Raw genomic sequence first — 19,185 nt, 5'->3', positions numbered from 1 at the left:
GTTTGCAAAGAAGCCATTTCTTTGCTCTTATGTCAGAGGAAAGGGAAATTTTCATGATCTGTTTGTTGCAGGGGAGATAGAGAATATGGGAATTGCATTATAAGTTGCTAAACTCTAGTGATTCCTGTGTCATTTTAATATAGATCATTTTTTTATTCTCCAATTTGGGGAAAAATATAATGCTAGACAGGTGCAGCTGTGATAAATCTTTAAAGAGAGAGTTAGGAAGAAGTTAAAAGGACAAGTAGATGAAACAATTAAGAATCAGGTCTGAGGCATTTTAAAAACTAAATCAACTTTTCAATGTCATAGAATTCACTCCTGAGGAGAACCTCTTCAAGTAATTGCATTTAAATTGTGACATTATAGTATCACACTTGGAATATAAATCATTTCATTTGCTTCATAATTTTCTTTTTGCAGCTGCTAATTATTCATAGGATGATAGAATTATAGCTTTAGAGATAGAAAGGATCTTAGAGGTCATCTAATCTAATCCCTTCAATTTACAGAAAAGACACTGGCTCAGAAAGGTTAAATAACTTGACAAAATCATATGAGGTGGGGTAGTAGTTTCAGGGCTAGGGTTTAAATACAGATCCTCCAACTCCAAACCACTACTCCAGAAATGTTTTTGTTTTTTAAAAAAATCTTGCTCCTTATATGTGTGTATACGTATGTGTGCATGTATATACATATACATACATATATGCATGTCTATATACATACAAACACACATATATGTTTGGTATTTTACTTCCACTTTGGAAGGTGTCTATGTTGTAGACCTATAAATACCAGATAACTAGCTTAAGTCTAGCTTAAAGGGAAAGGTAGCATTATAATAGAGAAAACTCAAGCCTAAATTTTCAAAATCTGTGGTAGGAGCTCTAAGCTATTTTGTTTCCTATTCGTTCATTTTGTAGGTCACAATGTTATATCCTCCCCATTGGAGGTGGCAATATGACTTATTAATGGAATGTTCCCCCAATCTAAGAGTCAGAGACGTGGTCTCTAGTCCCAGCTCTATCACTAACTTACTCATCCCCTTTCTTGACCTATATTTCTTCATTTCCACAATGAAAAGGTCAAATTAACTGAATTCTAACATTCTCTTCCAGTTCTCATATTTTATGATTCCAAGCCTAATCACAATGAAAAATTTCTGTTTTTTCTTCCTAAAGTAGTAAGACTACCAAATTATCCTATACCTGTATAAACTCTAACAGAGCCTTGTCACATATTTATATATCACCCCAATGATTAAGAAATTAAATGTATAAAAGTCATAGTGTATTAATGTTAATAATTTAAATTTTTGTAATATATCTGCCACTTCTGTATTCCATAGGTTAGCTAAATAGAAGGATATATCAAATCACTTTTGCATATAACTACTCTTAACTAAAAGAGATACACAAATAAATTGAATCAATGGAAGGCTCCACCAATTTGATAAGATTACATATAAATAGCCCAGAATCTGAGTTGAATCCCATAGCTGTTTAGTTTGATATGTTGCAGTATTCCATGCTACCACAAGATTAAAAATGGTGTGACTGTCTGCTGAACTGAATTGGTGGTAACTGTCTTTACAAATTACATATGACTACAGGAGGTAATAAGAGAGTAGGCAAAAATTAGTTTACAAGTTTCTAGATTTTTTTTTTCTGGATGTACTTACAATACAATGTATTTCTAGGAAATTTTGATATTTATGGCAAAATTGAAATATCATAAGAAAACATTACCAATTCTGTCATGCTGTTTATCAACATCATGGGTTTCTTGTATTTAGAATATAAATGTCCCTTTCTTTGTTTCTTTACAGGATGTGAAACAGATATAAATATAAAAAATCGTCCCTTTGCACACTCCATCATTGTCTGCTAGAATGTTTCTAATGAATGCCCCTCCAGTGATTGCTCTACAGTCAAAATGGGAATCATTTGGACAGTCAGGGAGTTTTAGATTTCCTGTGTGTTTCTCAGAATCTGAAGAGGATATTGCTAGAGCATCTGTGAGTGCAAAAGTTCAAATGATCATAAACAACCTGCAAAGTGAGGAGGCTTCCTTGGGTATGAACAATGAGTACATTATGCAGAAAAATCAAAGGGAAGGTAAATACAAAGGAGCCAGAATTGCAGCTGCTAATACGATTGTGCTTAAGGAGCACTCGACACATGCCAAAAGTAAATTGTCTACTGAATTTGACCACATGAAAGATGATTCCTCTGATTTTGGACCTCTTGTATTGGAATCAGATAGTGATGATTCTGTGGACCGGGAGATAGAGCAAGCAATACAGGAATATCTAAAGGAGAAAAGTAACACTATTCAGTCATTACCCAGCAGCAATACAACTTGTTTTGGTACAACAGATGGGAATAACAGAGTCAAACAAGATTTCCCTCAGAACAATGTGACCACTCACCTACCTCCTGTGAAATTTAAATCTGATGTGGTATCAGAAGCTGTCATTTGTAATCCCAAGGGAATACATGATAAGCCAAGAGCTAGTTCTCCTCTTAGTGAAAGTAGTGATGACTCTTTTGAGCAAAGCATACAAGCTGAAATAGAACAGTTCCTGAATGAGAAGAAGCAACAGGAGGTCCATAAGTGCAGTATCCCTTTGGATAAAAGAACAGATCAGAAAGAGGTTTTGGTTAAAGCCGTATCTAAATCCAATAAAGAATCCATTGTCAAATCAAATCGCCAAGATTTAAAGCAAGGATGTAAGGAGCTAATCTTTAAACAGTATCCAGAATTGGGGAAGACTAATGTACAGCCCAAGTGCTTCAAGCCTAAAATCAGCGCAGAATCTGAAAACTTTACTAATACAAGGCTGGCACCTCCTAAACTGGCAGGTATGTGCCATCCTTTAGAAACAGCACAAAATAAAGGTGTAGAAAAAAAGCATTCCTGGGCAAATAGAAGGGAACAAAGACTCAAAAGTGCAGCTCTTGTATATGAGATATCTGATTCAAGTAGTGATGATGGCATTGAGGAAGCCATTCAAATGTACCAATTGGAGAAAACAAGAAAGGAAGCAAGTTCTACAGTGGATAGTAACCTATTGCAAAAAACACAGCCCAGAGATGACAAAGTATCAGACCTTACTACAAGTATTGCAGTTGGTTCTTCAAAAAGTGCCTTGCTTGAAAGCCACAAAAAAACATTGAATAGCAAGAGGAAACAGACTGCTACAAAGGTTACAGAACTGAGCAATAGTAGCTGTGACTCCAACAAACTCTTTAAACCACTGAAAGAAACCAAAGTTTCTACACCTCCCATGAATACAATTGCCAAATGTGAGTTTACAGTACAACCTTCATTCCAGGCTGAAACATCTGCTGAGTTAATGTGTGCAGAAGCTATACTTGACATTTACAAAACAATCATGCCTTCCCATGTGGAAAGCAATGACAGATCACTTTCTACAAACCCTCTCTTCTCTTCCCAAAATGTGCCTTCCCACCCTGACAGTGATAGCAGCTTGGTAGACAGTGATGATAGCATTGAGCAAGAAATCAGAACCTTTTTGGCCCTTAAGGCACAATCAGAACGTTTACTGGACAAACCAGAAAACCTTTCCAAGTCTGTGCAGGGACCACTATTGCCTGAACATAGTAATCAGGGCAGTAGCCCTAAAGTCCCACTTTCTAAGACACTAAAGTTATCACTGTGTTGCAAAAGAAAACTTAAAGGGGAAAGGAAAGTCGTGAAACAACTAACACCGAAGAAAACTAAAGGGTTAGAAAGAGGATGCCCACAGAAAACTGAGTATGGTCAGGGGAAAATTCATATGTTCCAAGAAAAAAAAGAGTTGAGCAGTCAGGATAAAATCTGTAAATCTGAAAGTAGGGAGAATGAAATGACTTGTCAGTTCCTCTCTTCCAATTTAGTTGGGCTTATTGATGAGCGCATTGCCTTAGACCTGAGAAGTAGTTTATCACAAGCCCATGGTAAAGTAGCACAGGGGAGAAATTTGGAAGAAGAGAAGCCTGGGTCTGGTGATAAAAGTAGTTCTTTGGACAGTGATGAAGACCTTGATACGGCTATTAAGGACCTATTAAGATCAAAGCGTAAATTTAAAAAAAGATGCAGGGACCCCAAACCTCACTGTAAAAAAAAGGTTAAGCTTAGTAGCACAGGAGCTCAATTTTTAGATAAATTTAGTAAGCTCCAAAAGCACTGGAAAGATAAAAGTCCTCATTTACTGAAAAGCTGTCTCCCAGGATCTAAAAGAGACAATAGGGAGAACACAGTAAAGAAACCTTTGAACACTTGTAACAACAGAACAGAAAGAGGGAAACAGGAAAAAAAGCAGGAGGATCTACAACTGGCATTCCAATTGGAGAAAAAAATTTTCTCAAAACCTATGTTAGTTTCAAATGACATGGAAATCAGTGAATATCCAAACTCTGCAATCAGTACAATCTCACTCTCTGATGACAGCAGTTCAGTGGATAGTGATGATAGCATTGAACAAGAAATTAGAAAGTTTTTGGCAGAAAAAGCCAAATACTCTGTGAGCAGTTCAGAAATTCAGGAGGGTAGTGTAACAACAGCTCTTGGGATAAGGGGAGTTTCTAAGCCTGAAATTGTTAGTGGAAAAGAGAAGCATCAGTCCATGGAGCATCAGACTGGCTTGTTATCCAGCCAAAGTCAAAAGAATAAGATAGTTTCTCAGAAAGCCGAGGACCTAAAAATCTCTGATAAAACTGTAATACAAAGTGCAATAAATATTTTAAATGATGGTAGGAAAAGTACATCCTGTCCTGGGAACATCTACCTCCATTCTACTTTGGCTGTAAAAACAAAACATGAGACAGTGACACCTAAAAGTTGTTGTGGCAGTTTATCTGTAAAGGAAGCATCAATAGATAAGAAAGATGTCTGTATCAAAGACCAAAGTCAAAACTGTCTCGAACCCGCTGTTAGAGAAAATGTTGTCAGTAGGTTGCAGAACTACTGTATTACTGATATTACGACTCCAGAAAAAAATAACTCTTTTCAGGGAAAATGGTGCAGCAAAAATACATGTGATCAAAAATTTGTACCTGAAAATGAGAGACATTTGCTTTTCAACAGACAGTATACTCTGCAGAGTGATTTTGTCCATGAAGGAGTGTTCCAGAATATTTGTGTGTTTAACACAGAAGGTAGAGAAACAGTACATAAAGGGAATCATAGGAAGGAGAGAGAAAAAAGATTAAAGAGTCAAGCAAAGAGTAATATAAATTGTACAGTAGATCATCAGCAAAGTTTACATTTGACTGGCTTTCATTCTCTGATTCCAACTGGAGTATTTAATTTTGGAAAGAGTACATCTCAAGGTAGCAAACAAACAAGTCTTTTAGATTCAAACCGGTCAGTCCCTTTGCAGGTGCCCCTCTTCACCTCATTAAAAGAGAACAAATTGAGCAAAGATTCAGGAATATTTGGAAGCTCATACTTGCTTTTGAAGAAGGAAGGGTCTGATTGGCAAAATAGAAAGACACAGGCAGAATCAAACATACATGAAGTCAAGAAATTCAGTTCAGAAGGGAAAATAATAGATTTAAGAAATAGAAGGATTGTTGGTAAAGATGTCCAAGATCAGAAAGTATTAGAGAATGATTCCAGTGAATTTAATGGCACCTCCATAGAGAAAAACAGAAATTTAATGGTGGTAAAGGGGAAGACCCTAAATTTGTAAGTACATTTTCCCATAGTTTTCATGAGTCTTTATATAAAATAAATGAGATAGAGGACTAGAACTGCTAAATAGAGCGCAATAGTTATTTAGAGAGCTTGATATTTAAAAGGGGGGAAAGCAGTTGTCTGGAGTTGCTAATATACATTCACATGTACATATGTATACTAATGTGAAACAAATGTTTCTATTAACAGGTGTGCCCTGGGTAAATATAAATTTGTAGCATTTTATAAATTATTTAAAGTACGGTAATGAAATATTTTTTTTAATCTAGTAGTTAATTTTCTAGAATGTGTGTAACTACAGTATTCTGTGGTTATGGATTACTATAGACGGGAAAGCACCCATGTGGAATTAGTGTTGTGAGCGACCCAAAATTGAATAGGCAAACCTAGGCTTCTCCAGTAATTACTAACACTGCCAGCTTTAAATATATGTAACATTCGACTAATTACTGATGAAAAATTTTAGATATCAAACTTTGGAGGCCTAAAAAGTCATTGATGAGACTCTTTAAATAGCAAATTCTTTTGGTGGTTCAGGGCAAAGGTTATCATGTCAGTAAAACTTCTTAATGGAACATTTTTCTACAGTAAAGCAGACTTTGGGGACATAACTTCTTAAATATAGGTCCCATTGATCTCAATAAACTCCTAAGCATATTTTATGACAACTTTTTCACTAACTCAAAAAAGCTCTCAAGTTTTAGAACACGTGATGTCTGTATTGATGTAAGGGGAGTTCCTCAATTTATCCGTTATAGAATTTCCCTCTACTGATGAAAAATCACAGGTCAAAAAAAGGGGGAGAGGGAGAACTTCTGAATAATAAATGTTTCAAAGCACAAGTACAGTTGAACAATTGTTTGAGCTCTCCACATTTAAGCTGAGAAATCCCAAATAAAATTATTTCAATGGCAGTATTATATCTACCATATAATTCATATTTCCAAAGTATGCCTGGTAAAAGTCATCTGAAGTTTTCTAATATATAATCTTGTTCCATAACAGGACAATTATAAAATCTAAATTAAATGCTTTTTGTATTGGAGCTACTTTTTTTAATTTTTTGATAGTGGTTGTAAAATATGAAAGTTATGTATGTATTTTAAATTTCATCCCCTTGATATGTGCAATAAAATAAGCACTGTTTATAGTTGCTTTAGGAAAATCAATCACCAAACATTTATTGAGCACCAGCAGTGTGCAAAATGCAATAGTAGATATTATGGAGGGATTAATAAGAAATGGAAACTCAGCTCTTACCTTTAAACGAATTTAAATCTAGTTGGATATAGAAAACCTAAAACACTTGAAACACATATAATAATATGTTTTGAATAATTTCCTGGGGCATTATTAGCTACTATCAGATATTTTCAGTGTCCCAAGTCAATTATATGGGTGTGTATATAGATACACACAGAGGCTGTATGTATATATTGTCTTGAGATACACACTATACATCCATTGAGCAATCATTTAATAAGCACCTTCAATCTGTAAAGCACTGTGCTAGGTGCTGAAAGAGATACAGAGATAACTAAGGCAAAATCCTTGCCCTCATGGAACTTACAACCCAGATATGTAAGTATGTCTTCCTTATATTAGAAATTTATTTTCAAACCATAACTCAGTTGTCATAGCAATTGCCTTTCAAAGCTCTTTATACAGTGACTCCACTATTTAATGAGAACAGTGGGCTTCCATAATAAAAGAAATAGAGTCAAAAAGAATTTCTTTGTTTCATCATCTATTTTGATGGGATGATATTCTGCTAATGGATTAGAGACTGTTAAAAATGAGATAGAATGCTATTAGTCATATGGTATTATAGTGAAAGACCTAGCAACTTTTCTACTTCCATTGTGGGCTTAGGGCTGCAGGGCATCAACATGTTAGGACATTTAAATTATGGGCATTTGTTAATTTATCAACCTTATACTGGTCAATGCTAGACTTTTGTTGTCTGACCAGAATTTTGTAGAAGAACATTTCATTTTTAAAAACTTTTTAACCTAACTTAGTTATGGTGTGCCTAGAACAATGTTTTGTCCTAAGTTTAGAATTGGAGTTAGTTGGTATTTTAAAATTCAGATGAGTTTTTCTCTGTTATTTTCCCACAAGTTTAAGCAGTAATACATATTAATACCTGAATATGAAACAACATACCATTTGTGTTGAATGTGTCCTTATTGAAAAATTTTGGTAAAACAATTTTAGGATTGGAATTTCTATCTGATGCTCCAGTAGGTGTCTGTGTGTTTATATCTTTTTTTGGTAGGATATTGGTTCACTTAAGTGCTTCCCAAGTAAAATGCAAACCCATGTAAACTGTGCTTTAAATGTCATTTCATTTTTAAAGAGCACTTTTTAAATTAAAAACAAAAATCAACTTGTTTTGTATATAAGAAATGGTATAAATTCATAAGTTTTAAAAACTAATAAACTGAAGACTGTTCATGAACCATAAAAAGCAGTTTTTATGTGCTTTATCTCAGAAGGTAATTTTAAGTTTTACCTTAAAAACCTATGCACTTCACAGTAAAAATCCTAGTTAATTAAAGTATGTCATAAGAATAAGAATCTTTATACTTAGGATTTTACTTACTTGACAGAGTTAAGAAACAGCATAATGCTTTGAGTATTATTTAGTATCTCCCAGTATTAAGATCTTAATACTAAACAAACAAAAGCTGTCCCAGAGTAGTGAATGAAGAAACAAGGTAAAAACCAACTTCTACCTTTCTCATATTGACTCCTTTAATTCTGCACACTGCTTCTTCACTCAGCCATCTTTTTAAAAAAAAATGTATTCATGCACAGCACTGTGCTAAACACCATGAAGAATAGAAAATAAATAAAAGACAAAGTACTTTTTCCCCAGGAATTTGTTGTCTAGTAGGAGAGGCAATATATAGATGAAACAACTAGGAATAATCATGAAGCATTATCTTCCTAATAAGCAAATGTTTTAAAATACCAAAATAAAATAAGCTCATCACATCTTTAATTAATAACACAGTCACCTAAGAGAAACAGACTATAAGAGCCTTTGATACATTCTGTGCTATCACACTGACCCTTTTCCTGTTCCCCATTTATGACATTCTATCTTCTATGTCCTTGCCTTTGCAGAGAGACATTGTCTTCATAGTTATCCTGAATATACTTATACGTATATTTGTTATCTCCACCATTAGAATGTAAACTCTTTGAGAGTACTGGGTTTTATTCTTTCTATTTCCTATTCTAGACTACCTAGCACATAATACCTAGCATGTAGTAAGCACTTTAAAAATGTGTCATTTGACTGATAGGCATTTAATGAATCTTTTCAAATTTGAATTAGAAAAAAATTGAATTGAATCTTTAAAATGAGGGAGTTGAAGTAGATGATCTCCAAGGTGCCTTACAGATGTCATGTTCTATATAAAGCAATATAATATGCAGAGGTAGGGCTAATATTGTGTAAGATCTTAGTACTAAGAAAATAAATTAGGCAAAGATTTGGGGTTAAAGCAGGGACCAAAGGAGATCAATGAAGAAAATCACTTAAGGAAGGTGAAACTTTAGTTAGGTCTCGAAGGAAATGTAAGGTTTGGATGGGTGATGAACAATTCAGCAAAGTTTTATTGAGGATCTTAACTGTTTGGGGGGAATACATTGAGGAAGAAGTACTTGTGATCAGAAGCTCACAGTCTAGTAGGTTTTTGTTGTTTTTAAGATAGGCAAACTGCATGAGGTGGATGTGATGCGGTAAGTGTCATGAAATATATGATATTGCTGGTATCAAGAGAAAGCAGAAATCACATAGGGTATTAAGAGGATCTAGGAATAATGGAGGTGGCATTTAATTAGACTCTTAGAGTACAGAATAGCTAAATATTCAGACAGTGAATTTTAGGTGGAATGAACAACATGGAAAAAAAAGATAAAGACAGGAAGGTGCAGGGAATGTTCAACAAATAGTTTAAATAGAATGTATGCTGTGGAGGAGATAAGATTGGGAAAATAGGGTGGGACCATTGTCTTTCCCACTAGTCAACACTTCATGAAGTTACTGCTACTCACAGTGTTCAAATAATTTTTCTTCTGACGGATGCATTGGGATTTTTACCTGCTCTGAAGTTCCCTTGTACCTCATTTTCTTTATGATTGAGGTGATAACTCAAGCAGAAAAAGTTAATTCATTGGTATGATAATTTAGTTGTTACATTTGACAAACTTTTGACCTGTTATTTGGTTAACAATGCAGGGCATCTAATGGTGGTACTGTGGATAAGAATGCTGTATCTGGAGTGAAGACCTAAATTCAAATCCTGATTCAGACATTTCCTAGCAGTGTGACACAGGACAAGTCATTCCCCAGCCTCAGTTTCCTCACCCATAAAATAGAAATAGGGCGGCTAGGTAGCACAATGAGTAAAGCGCTGGCCCTTGAGTCAGGAGGACCCAAGTTCGGTTCCAGCCTCAGACGCTTAACACCCACACAAAAAAAAAAGTGTCTTGGGACTGGATTTGAATTCAGGCCTTACTGACTCCCAACCTAGAGCCTTTATCCATTGTACCACCTAGCTGCTTAAGGTTTTGCAAACCATAAAGCACTATGTAAATATATCGTCTCATCATCATCATTAGTCACTACTGGAATGGCTGTATTGAATTGTATGGAAGACTTACCCCTTCTGTCAGTTAACATTTTTTCAGATGTTAAAGTTTCAAGGTAGAGGATACAACCTTGACCAAATTCTCTGTTTTTAAAGAAAGTTCCAGGATCTTCATTTCTCTGCCTCCCAAGTTAGTCTGTATAATTGAGGTTTACTATTTCCTGTATATACGGAGAGCATATAAAGCATATAGCAAAATATTTACCTTATACTTACCAGTGACTGCTGTTTCCCTTGTATGTTTTGCAGCTCCTCTCCTCCCACCTCTCGTAATCCTGGGTTGACACTAGAGCCTTATGTCATCTTGTCCCCAGAGGTGCTATGTAAGAAGTTTCACCTTCAGCCACTCAATAGAAAGCTTGACAGATGATTCTACTTCACCAAATGAAGTTCTTTGAAGCCATAATTAGAAATAACCATGCAGGAAGTCACACATAGAGTCTAGTTTGTTTTGTTTAATCTCCATGTCTTCAAGATAGTTACATTTAGTTGTTATACTGTCAGGGATATGATATTTTCATTGAATGTTGGTCATATTTTTATATTCTCTTAATGTAGGTTATCTTTTAGATTTAGGAAAGGAAAAAAATCATTCCTTCTAGATCAGGCCTGCACAACCTGTAGCACATCAAAGGATTTCGTCTACATTTCCTCCATATTTTTTGCAGACCACCTGAAATCCTTTGGCGTGCAGCAAATGGCCAACCCAAGGGTCACAGATAGTACAGGCCTGATCTAGATGGAATATGTCGGATAAAGGAGTGCTGGGCCAACCCACAATCAAGCATTCCTCTCCAGCAGGGCCTTCTTTACTATTTTGAGGGAAAGTTGTTGTTCAGTCTTTTTCAGTCCTGTCCAACTCTTCATGGACCCATTTAGGGTTTTCTTGGCAAAGGTACTAGAGTGATTTGCCATTTCCTTCTCCAGCTCATTTGACAGATAAGGAAACTGGGTTAAGTGACTTGCCCAGGATCACACAGCTAGTTTCTGAGGCCAGATTTGAACTCAGGAAGAAGAGTCTTTCTGACTCCAGGCCTGGCACTCTATCTACTGTACCACCAGCTGCCCCTGTTTTGAGGGAATGCTATTCCAGTAACATATATGATCTAGTACCATATATACTTCTTGAGTGGTTTCTTAGGACAGAAAATCTTATTATTCTATGCTGAGGTGGTGAACCTTCAGCCTCAAAGCTACATGTGACCGTCTAGGTCCTCAAGTGGGGCCCTTTGACTGAATCCAAACTTCACATAACAAATCCCTTTAACAAAAGGATTTGTTCTATAAAACTTAGACTCAGTCAAAAGGCCACACCCAAGGACCTAGAAGGCCACACATGGCCTTGAGGCCACAGGTTCCCCACTTCCGTTTTATGCCTACTGAAAAGTCACTGTGCTTGATACTAGAGGACCCAAGAAATATAAAAAAGACAGTTCCTGACCAAAACTTTATAGTCTAATACTAGTGAGAAAACAAGTACATAAATACCACATAATGAAGTGGGATGTGATATTAGACTCTATCAAGCATAGAGAGGAGTTCTTTGGGAAAAACTAATGTAAAGGACACAGTATTTTGCTGTTACAATATATCCATTTTTCTGACAATTACATTATTCTACTCTTTTTTTTTAGAAATCATGACTACAAATCGACTAGTGTATTCCTTCATTATTTTAAGTACACACAGTTAAGTTAAAACATTTACTTCTTGGCACTTAAAGATAGGCTTAGTGCAGATACTTTAAGAAAACAAAATTCTTAAAACATAATTACCAGGGTTTATGCCAATTGTTAAGAACTAGACTATGGATATTTTAGTATACAAACTTGTTTTAAGTTGGTTGATTTCCTTGTGTTAACCTTTTAGAATCATTTAGCATTATTGTCATATACGTTCTATCAGATAACCCACAATAGAAATACAGGCAATTTAAAATGTAATCTCTACAACATTTAGAAAAACAGAAATGTGTGATCTGACAGATTTTTTTTTCATAACCACTTTCCAAAAATACTATATTTATGAGAAATGCAAATATTATTAAGTTATAAGGAATCTGAGATAAGTTAGTATTAACTCATTCAGTTTGGATTCCATTAACCAGAAATATAATATTATCACTAGTATGCTAGAGATCATTAGATATTTTAATATGGCCAATTATAACATAATTCAAAAAACCAACCAGAAATATGAACACTTGGATTTAAATATTTTGATTGGGAATAAAAATCAAGTTTAATGTTAAAACCTTAAGTCTATATAATATACAAGGCTTACCTCCAGAAGGAAATGGAGATTTTACCTGAATTATTTAGATAACTCCCAGTTTTCTTTATTTTTGCTTTTATTTCAAAGACTGCCTCAATTCTGTGCCTCAACACAGTGCCGTGCAATAGGTATTTAATCAGTTTAGTTTAAAAGAATACTGATTTTCCTGTTGACTTTATTCTTTTAAGGTGATAGTTCTCAGAATCAGTGTTACTATTTAGATTTCTAGTGTTAAGGAAACATTTGAAAACTTTGACAGTAACAACTATTTTTATATTTGGTGTTTATAATTTCAACAGAGACTAAAAATAGAAGTGTTGAAATTTTACTTGATAATATGAATAAAAATAGATTTTTTAAAAAATAATTTCAGTTTGATGGTTGATGTTTGAACTTTTTTTCAACCATACATAGAACACATTTTATTTTGTACCATAAATGTCTGTATGCATATATGTAGTCTGATTTTAGATTCTGTTTTTATTTATCATCCATTTGAATTGATTCTAGTTATATAACCCATATTCGTAGTTTTTTGTTGTCTCTCCAGACCTTATAGAAATTTAAACAGTTTCTACTTCATATTGGACTTTTTAAAGTTTCCAAAATCTGTTTTTCTATGTATTAATAAAAGATTAGCAAAAAAGTGGCCAGCCACAGTGTTTAATTTCTTCTCATCTTTTTCAGTGATAAGAAGCCTTTTGAAGGGAATACTTTCTTTAAACATAATATTCACAATAATATAATATAATAGAAAAACATTCACATTTATCAAAGGCCATTAATAGAAAGTATTAATCAAGGACTCCTTTTTGAGAAATTTAAACTGTTTCATTTGCCTGTTACTTAAGAATATAAAGCAAAAAAAAATTTTTTTTTAATAATATCAGCTCCCTTCCATTCCCCAACCCTCCTACTCCCTACATCTATCTTCTAGGTTGGAGGGACAGTGACCACAACAATATCACCCTGACAGTCAAATGAAACTAAGCCAAGCTCAGAATCCAGTACCTATGCTACATCCTTCTGCTTTTGGTACTTTAAGTATCTATTATTTCATCATCTTCAGGCATTCAGATTGTAAACCCTCTACAGCTTAGCAGCTCTGAAAGACCATGTACTTTGGCAGAAAAATCCATCTTCCTGCAGTTAACCTGGTGATAAGCTTTTCCAAACTTGGCTAAGCTGGTCTTCCGACAACAGACACAAGCCTTTAGCTTTTGGTAGACCCTGCCAGAGGTTATGCCCCATTGGCTGTCACCATGCTAGAGGCAGCACTCAGGTAGAATGTGAGTGGCAGGAAATCATCCAAAACCTTTCCATTATGCTTTATATTCAGTGGCAGTTCCATATGAGCATGAAAATGTTTCTAGGTAATACTACAGAGAACAATTATCATTGCATATCCATTTATCAACTAAAGAACCAATCACTGTATAAAGACCCTGTGCCTTGATTATCCATTTCAGTCAATTCATAGAATTCAGTGTATTTCTATTGATTCTCATCTTAGTTGAAATGTTTAGTGGAAGGTTATTTTCTTTTACACCTAAAATAACAATGAGGTTAAAACAGGAGATAAGTGGTGCTTTGTATATTTTACTGCCCCAAAAATATGCAGAAAATTTTAAGAAAGTTCAATATGGCTGTATTTTTAAAAATCATTTTAACAAGAAGTGATTACACTGATTGTTCAGAATACTACAATCTAGAAAAAAGGATTACAATTGAGAGATGGGGGTAGTGCTCATTAATCACAGATGGATGGTTTATTAACATTATAACTGGGATGGAAGTTCAAGCGATCATAATACGTGATGAAATTATCAATGCCCGTCACGATGCTTTTGTCAGTGTAGACGTTAAAACCGTTGTTTCTGTATATCCCACAGCTTCCATGATGTTGAGAAAACGTATGTGGTGCAGTGTGAAAACTTTTCTGAAATTAAAAAAAAGAAAACTTTAATTAGTAAGGATAACAGTTTATTTATAGTGCTTTGCAAAGCACTTCTTTTACTACAACCCTTACCCCCAGAAATGTAGTATCTACACTGATAAGTATTACAGGTAAGGACACTAGACTGTTGAAAAGTGAAGTAACTTTTCCTTCATCACTTAATAGTTACCCAAGGTGACATAGGTAGTAAGTGGCCAAGCCAGGATTAGAACCCAGTTTTTCTGGCTCTGTTTGGCATACTTTATGCTCTATGAAGTCTTCTCAGTAGCTGTATTGCTAGTCACTGGGATACCACCATATCAGCATCAGTGATACAGTCTTTTCAGAAATAAAACAAGTTCTAAATCTTCATGATATAATTCTGTATAATTTTGTTTAGGCCTACTAGGTGGCACAGTGGATAAAGTGCCAGACCTGGAGTCAGAAAGATTCATCTTCCTGGGTTCAGATCTGGCTAGATGAGTGACCCTGAGCAAATCACTTAACCATTTTGCCTCAGTTTTCTCATTTGTCAAATGAGCTGAAGAAGGAAATGGTAAACCACTCTTATCTTTGCCCCCCCAAAAAAAACAAATGGAGTCATGAAGAGTCAGACATGACTAAAAAATGACTTATTATTTCCTAGGCCTATTAAAGTAAGTGACGCTGACCTTTATCAGATGCTTTATTCAGACAATATATTCAATAGACTGCTTTTAAAAGCAATTGTGATTATTACTGAGGGAGATGCAAAGTTTAAGTAACATGGCACCTGTCTTCTTGATAAATCAATCAAAGAGGATTTAAGTGCTTACTATGTGCCAGACACTGTGCTACAAAGAGAAAGGTTTAAAAAAAATTAATGGTTTTCACCTCTCAAGAAGTTAACATTCTAATAAAGGAAACACATAAGTAACTAGGTACATACAAGATATATGCAGAGTGGATGGAAGGTAGTTTCATAAGAAAAAGCACAAGAGGCTTTGGGGTGGGGAAAGGAGTGAGAATGGGAAAGCCTTCCTGTAGAGCATGGGAGTTGAGCTAGGTTTTGAGGGGAACCCTGAAAACTAAGAAGTAGAGGACAGGAGGCCAAGCATTCCAGTCATGGGAGAAAACTAATGCAATGGCACCAAGATGTGAAGTGGAGTTTATCAGTTAGGTCTAAAAAGGTATGATGATGCCAGATTATAGAAGAAACCTGGGAATGACAGGTAAAGGAATGAAAGTGGTCTCTATTCAATATAATATATTATTTTCATTGGTTCTCCTAATGGTTCTTAAGTAGCCTATATAATATTTTGTCTCCCAAGCCTCAAAACAGCAGAGATCAACCCTCTCTGACACTATTTTTTTTTGTACAGCACATTTTTATTTCCTGTTTTCATATAGAAATGGAGCTCTGAAAATAATGCCACCAGCCTGGTTGTACAATAGCAAATGACATACTTTCTAACTTGGGCTTGTTAGTAAATTCTCTATTCAACACTATCCCTCTATATATTTGTTTAAAAAAAAAGAGCAACTATTACATGAATGTAGATATTTTTAAGGGAATCTTTCACCATTTACATTTTTTAATCCTTTGGAATATTCAGTAATTCTAAAACAGTATTTCAAAGATCATTTAATTCAGTATCTTCATTAAGAATAACTCAAACAATTGCACAGTGCCTGACACACAGTAGGTATTTAACAGCTTGTTGCTTGCTTGTCTTGATTGAATAGTCTACATTTTGTTATGTTTTACTTGGCTTGAAAGCAAAGGAATTCAGACAAAGAAATAGGCGAGGAGAGCTGATTTGCCTTCTCTTGGGGGTGGGGGTAAGGAGGATGAATCACAGAATTCGTCAGTATCAGAACCGAGTGTAGAATCTAGACACCCCGTCTCTAGTTCTGTGTCCTTGCCCACTAGCCCACTCCTTTCATGTTCCTGCTTTCTGTGGTTTCCACCTCCACCTCCTCCCCCCATTCTGTCTCTCATTAAACCAATGCCTGATTTTTAAGTCTCTTCTCCCATAGAAACCTAATGTCTCTCCTGAGCCCATCTCATACTTACAGGCATTTCATGTACTGTAGGTGCCCTGCTACCATAGATTTGGTTAGATGTCCTGTATACTGGATGAGTTTCCTTAATCCTGTTAGATAAAAAAAACAATTTTACTATACATTCTATTATTTTATCTAAGTCATATCCCAGATCACTTTAGGGACAAGTTTTTTGGTCTAGAATAACATAAGAAAAATCTCCTAGGGGCGGCTAGGTGGCACAGTGAATAGAGCAACAACCCTGGAGTCTGGAGGACCTGAGTTCAAATTCAGCCTCAGACACTTAACACAAAAACTAGCCATGTGACCTTGGGCAAGTCACTTAACCCCAATTGCCCTCCAAAAAGAAAGAAAGAAAGAAAGAAAAATCTCCTAGAAGGATTACTTCAAGAGGAAAGGAGGGAAGTTGAGAACTGTCATTGTGTAGTACCAACTTCCCAGAAGAAAGAGAAAGGAGGCATCTGGAAGGGACTGTCATTTTCTTCCCATCTCTGGTTATGCCTGGTTTGGTGTTCTATGGCCCTTCCCCACCCCCTACCTCCAATAGCCTAAAAAAACCAAATGGCAGAGCCCCAGTTATTCCCACACACAAAAGCCAGCCTTCCCTTCACACCCCTTAAATTTATAAAGATTAGCTCAGGTGAGAATTGGATATAAAATTCATTGTCTTCCTGGAAGACTCTGAGAACACTCCATAGATATATTTTTCCTTGGAGAGGCAGAATTCTGGATTAGTAGGCCAGAACCAATGTCCACAGCTTCTAGATAGGCCTTTTCAGGAGCTACTTCAAAGGACAGGTATGTTTGGAGCCTGTATAGTGTGGCTTAAATGCAGCCACAATGGAAACAGGCTGAGGTCCCTAACAATTCCCTTAATTTAGACCAGTGGTTTTGATTTCGTTCCTTCTATGTCTTTTAATTAAGCAGCCTAGGCATGCTAGGTGGGGAGTCTCTAGTCTAGACCATGACATTTTGCTTTTGAAGGCCTTACCACAAGTTCCTATTTTGTAAACCCTTTCTGCCTCCCACCTCTTTAAGATATTATTCCCATATGGTTCCCTTTCTCACCTGTAGCCCCGAAACCACCCAGGGTTATTGAACCTGGCTGGCAAATCGTGGCTCACTCGGTAATAATCACTGGTTTTCTCCAAATAACCTTCTGCCTTTTGTTCATCCTGGTCAGAAGATTGTTGAGGGGCTTCTTGGGGCATTTCCCCTCCCGTGTAGCAGAGCAACAGTTTGTGAGGAAACACAAGAAAGAGCCAAGGCAAAATTAAGCTGAGTGTTTCAGGGCAGCAAACATTCTGTTGCTAAGCAACCTAGAACTTGACTTGAAAGTACCTTGTTCTTAAAGGTATAATAATACAATTCCAAGCCATTTTCAGAACTCTATTAATGTAACAGAATTCATTTTTATTTTAGATTGACAAACTATGTTCTTTCAGATGGTGTAATAATAATCTTTTTTTTTTTGTTCCTTGGAAGAAATGCACATTGGACCTCAATAAACATTTATGGAATCAAGGAATTATAAGTATATTTTAAAATTAATAGTGCTCATTTTTGTATTAAGAGTTTATGATTCTATGGGCCCAAATAGCCAAGTATCACTTGTTTTTAGGGAGTGGAAATCTGCTGATATGACAAACATCTATAAGAACAGTTCTCTGGATAGATACTCCAATATAATTCCTTATTTCTTAAGAAATTCTGTGAAGTTGTAAATTCCAGGTCACCAAAATCATGAGCTTTACAGAACTGTTTCATCATCACCATTGTAGCACCTGTGGCACTCTTCTCTCACACACAGTGTCCCCAGAATAGCTACCCCAGGTTCAAGATGCTTTCTGGGTTCACATCCACAAAAATAATAATAGATCACGATCCTCCACAGATGTGTTTGTTTTTCCTCTACTCTGCCATAGGACACAGTTAGTTGAAAACAAAGTAATTTAATGATCCACACATGGAACAAGGTATGTCTGCTCAGCCTGCTCCTCCTAGCCAAAGGATTTCTTCTGGGCCTGCAAGCTGCACCCCTCCTCTGGGTTTCTGGGCTTCTTTCTTGTTTGGTGTACCTTCAGAGCTCATGTGACATTTCTGCCTTCTGGTCTTCATTCTGCCGAAGCAGGGGACCTTAACCTTTTTGTGTGTCATGAAGCTCTTTGGTAGCCTGGTGAAACATGAGTACCCCTCCTCAGAATAATATTTGCTGTGTACATTCCTAATTTAAAAAAAATACATTTTGTAGTTAGAGGTTAATGAAAATGTTTTTTTTAACCATCCAACTTCATAGACCCTCTGAAATCTATGAGTGCATGAACCCCTAAATTAAAAACTCCTGTGTTAGTGTGTGGTGGCTAGAACATTCTACTACTTCCCCCAGATTTTGCTCCAAGTTCTTTATCAATAGTCACAGCAAGGGGTTAATAAAATCCAGGCAGAGTGCCCCCTGGGCCAGAGATCAAAGCTTTCTGTTACAGATGACAAACTGATAAGGTTAGGTTAGCCAGCCACTCTTACAGATCCCCAAGATCCTCTCTAGCTTAGCTGCAAATA

General features: G+C 35.8%; 2 protein-coding genes across 2 annotated transcripts; one reads left to right on the top strand and one right to left on the bottom strand.

Annotated features, from left to right (window-relative positions):
* The first annotated feature begins 1,803 nt into the window (after nt 1-1,803).
* On the top strand, nt 1,804-6,221 carry PPP1R26 (protein phosphatase 1 regulatory subunit 26). Its single transcript, XM_069069219.1, has one exon. It carries the CDS (start codon nt 1,895-1,897, stop codon nt 5,699-5,701), a length of 3,807 nt encoding a protein of 1,268 aa, XP_068925320.1. The 5' UTR covers nt 1,804-1,894; the 3' UTR covers nt 5,702-6,221.
* Nucleotides 6,222-8,708: 2,487 nt separating this feature from the next.
* PIERCE1 (piercer of microtubule wall 1) lies at nt 8,709-17,909 on the bottom strand. Its single transcript, XM_069069220.1, has 3 exons — nt 17,695-17,909; nt 16,637-16,715; nt 8,709-14,583 (listed from the first exon to the last, which is right to left on the bottom strand). Exons 1-3 carry the CDS (start codon nt 17,835-17,837, stop codon nt 14,395-14,397), a joined length of 411 nt encoding a protein of 136 aa, XP_068925321.1. The 5' UTR covers nt 17,838-17,909; the 3' UTR covers nt 8,709-14,394.
* Nucleotides 17,910-19,185: the final 1,276 nt, after the last annotated feature.

This window comes from Petaurus breviceps, unplaced genomic scaffold (assembly GCF_028583685.1).
Source record: "Petaurus breviceps papuanus isolate PSGF00001 unplaced genomic scaffold, PetGlider_PUasm1.0 90779, whole genome shotgun sequence".
Lineage (NCBI taxonomy): Eukaryota > Metazoa > Chordata > Mammalia > Diprotodontia > Petauridae > Petaurus > Petaurus breviceps.
The sequence above is the reverse complement of the archived record's forward strand: the minus strand, read 5'-3'. Positions and strand labels throughout refer to the sequence as shown.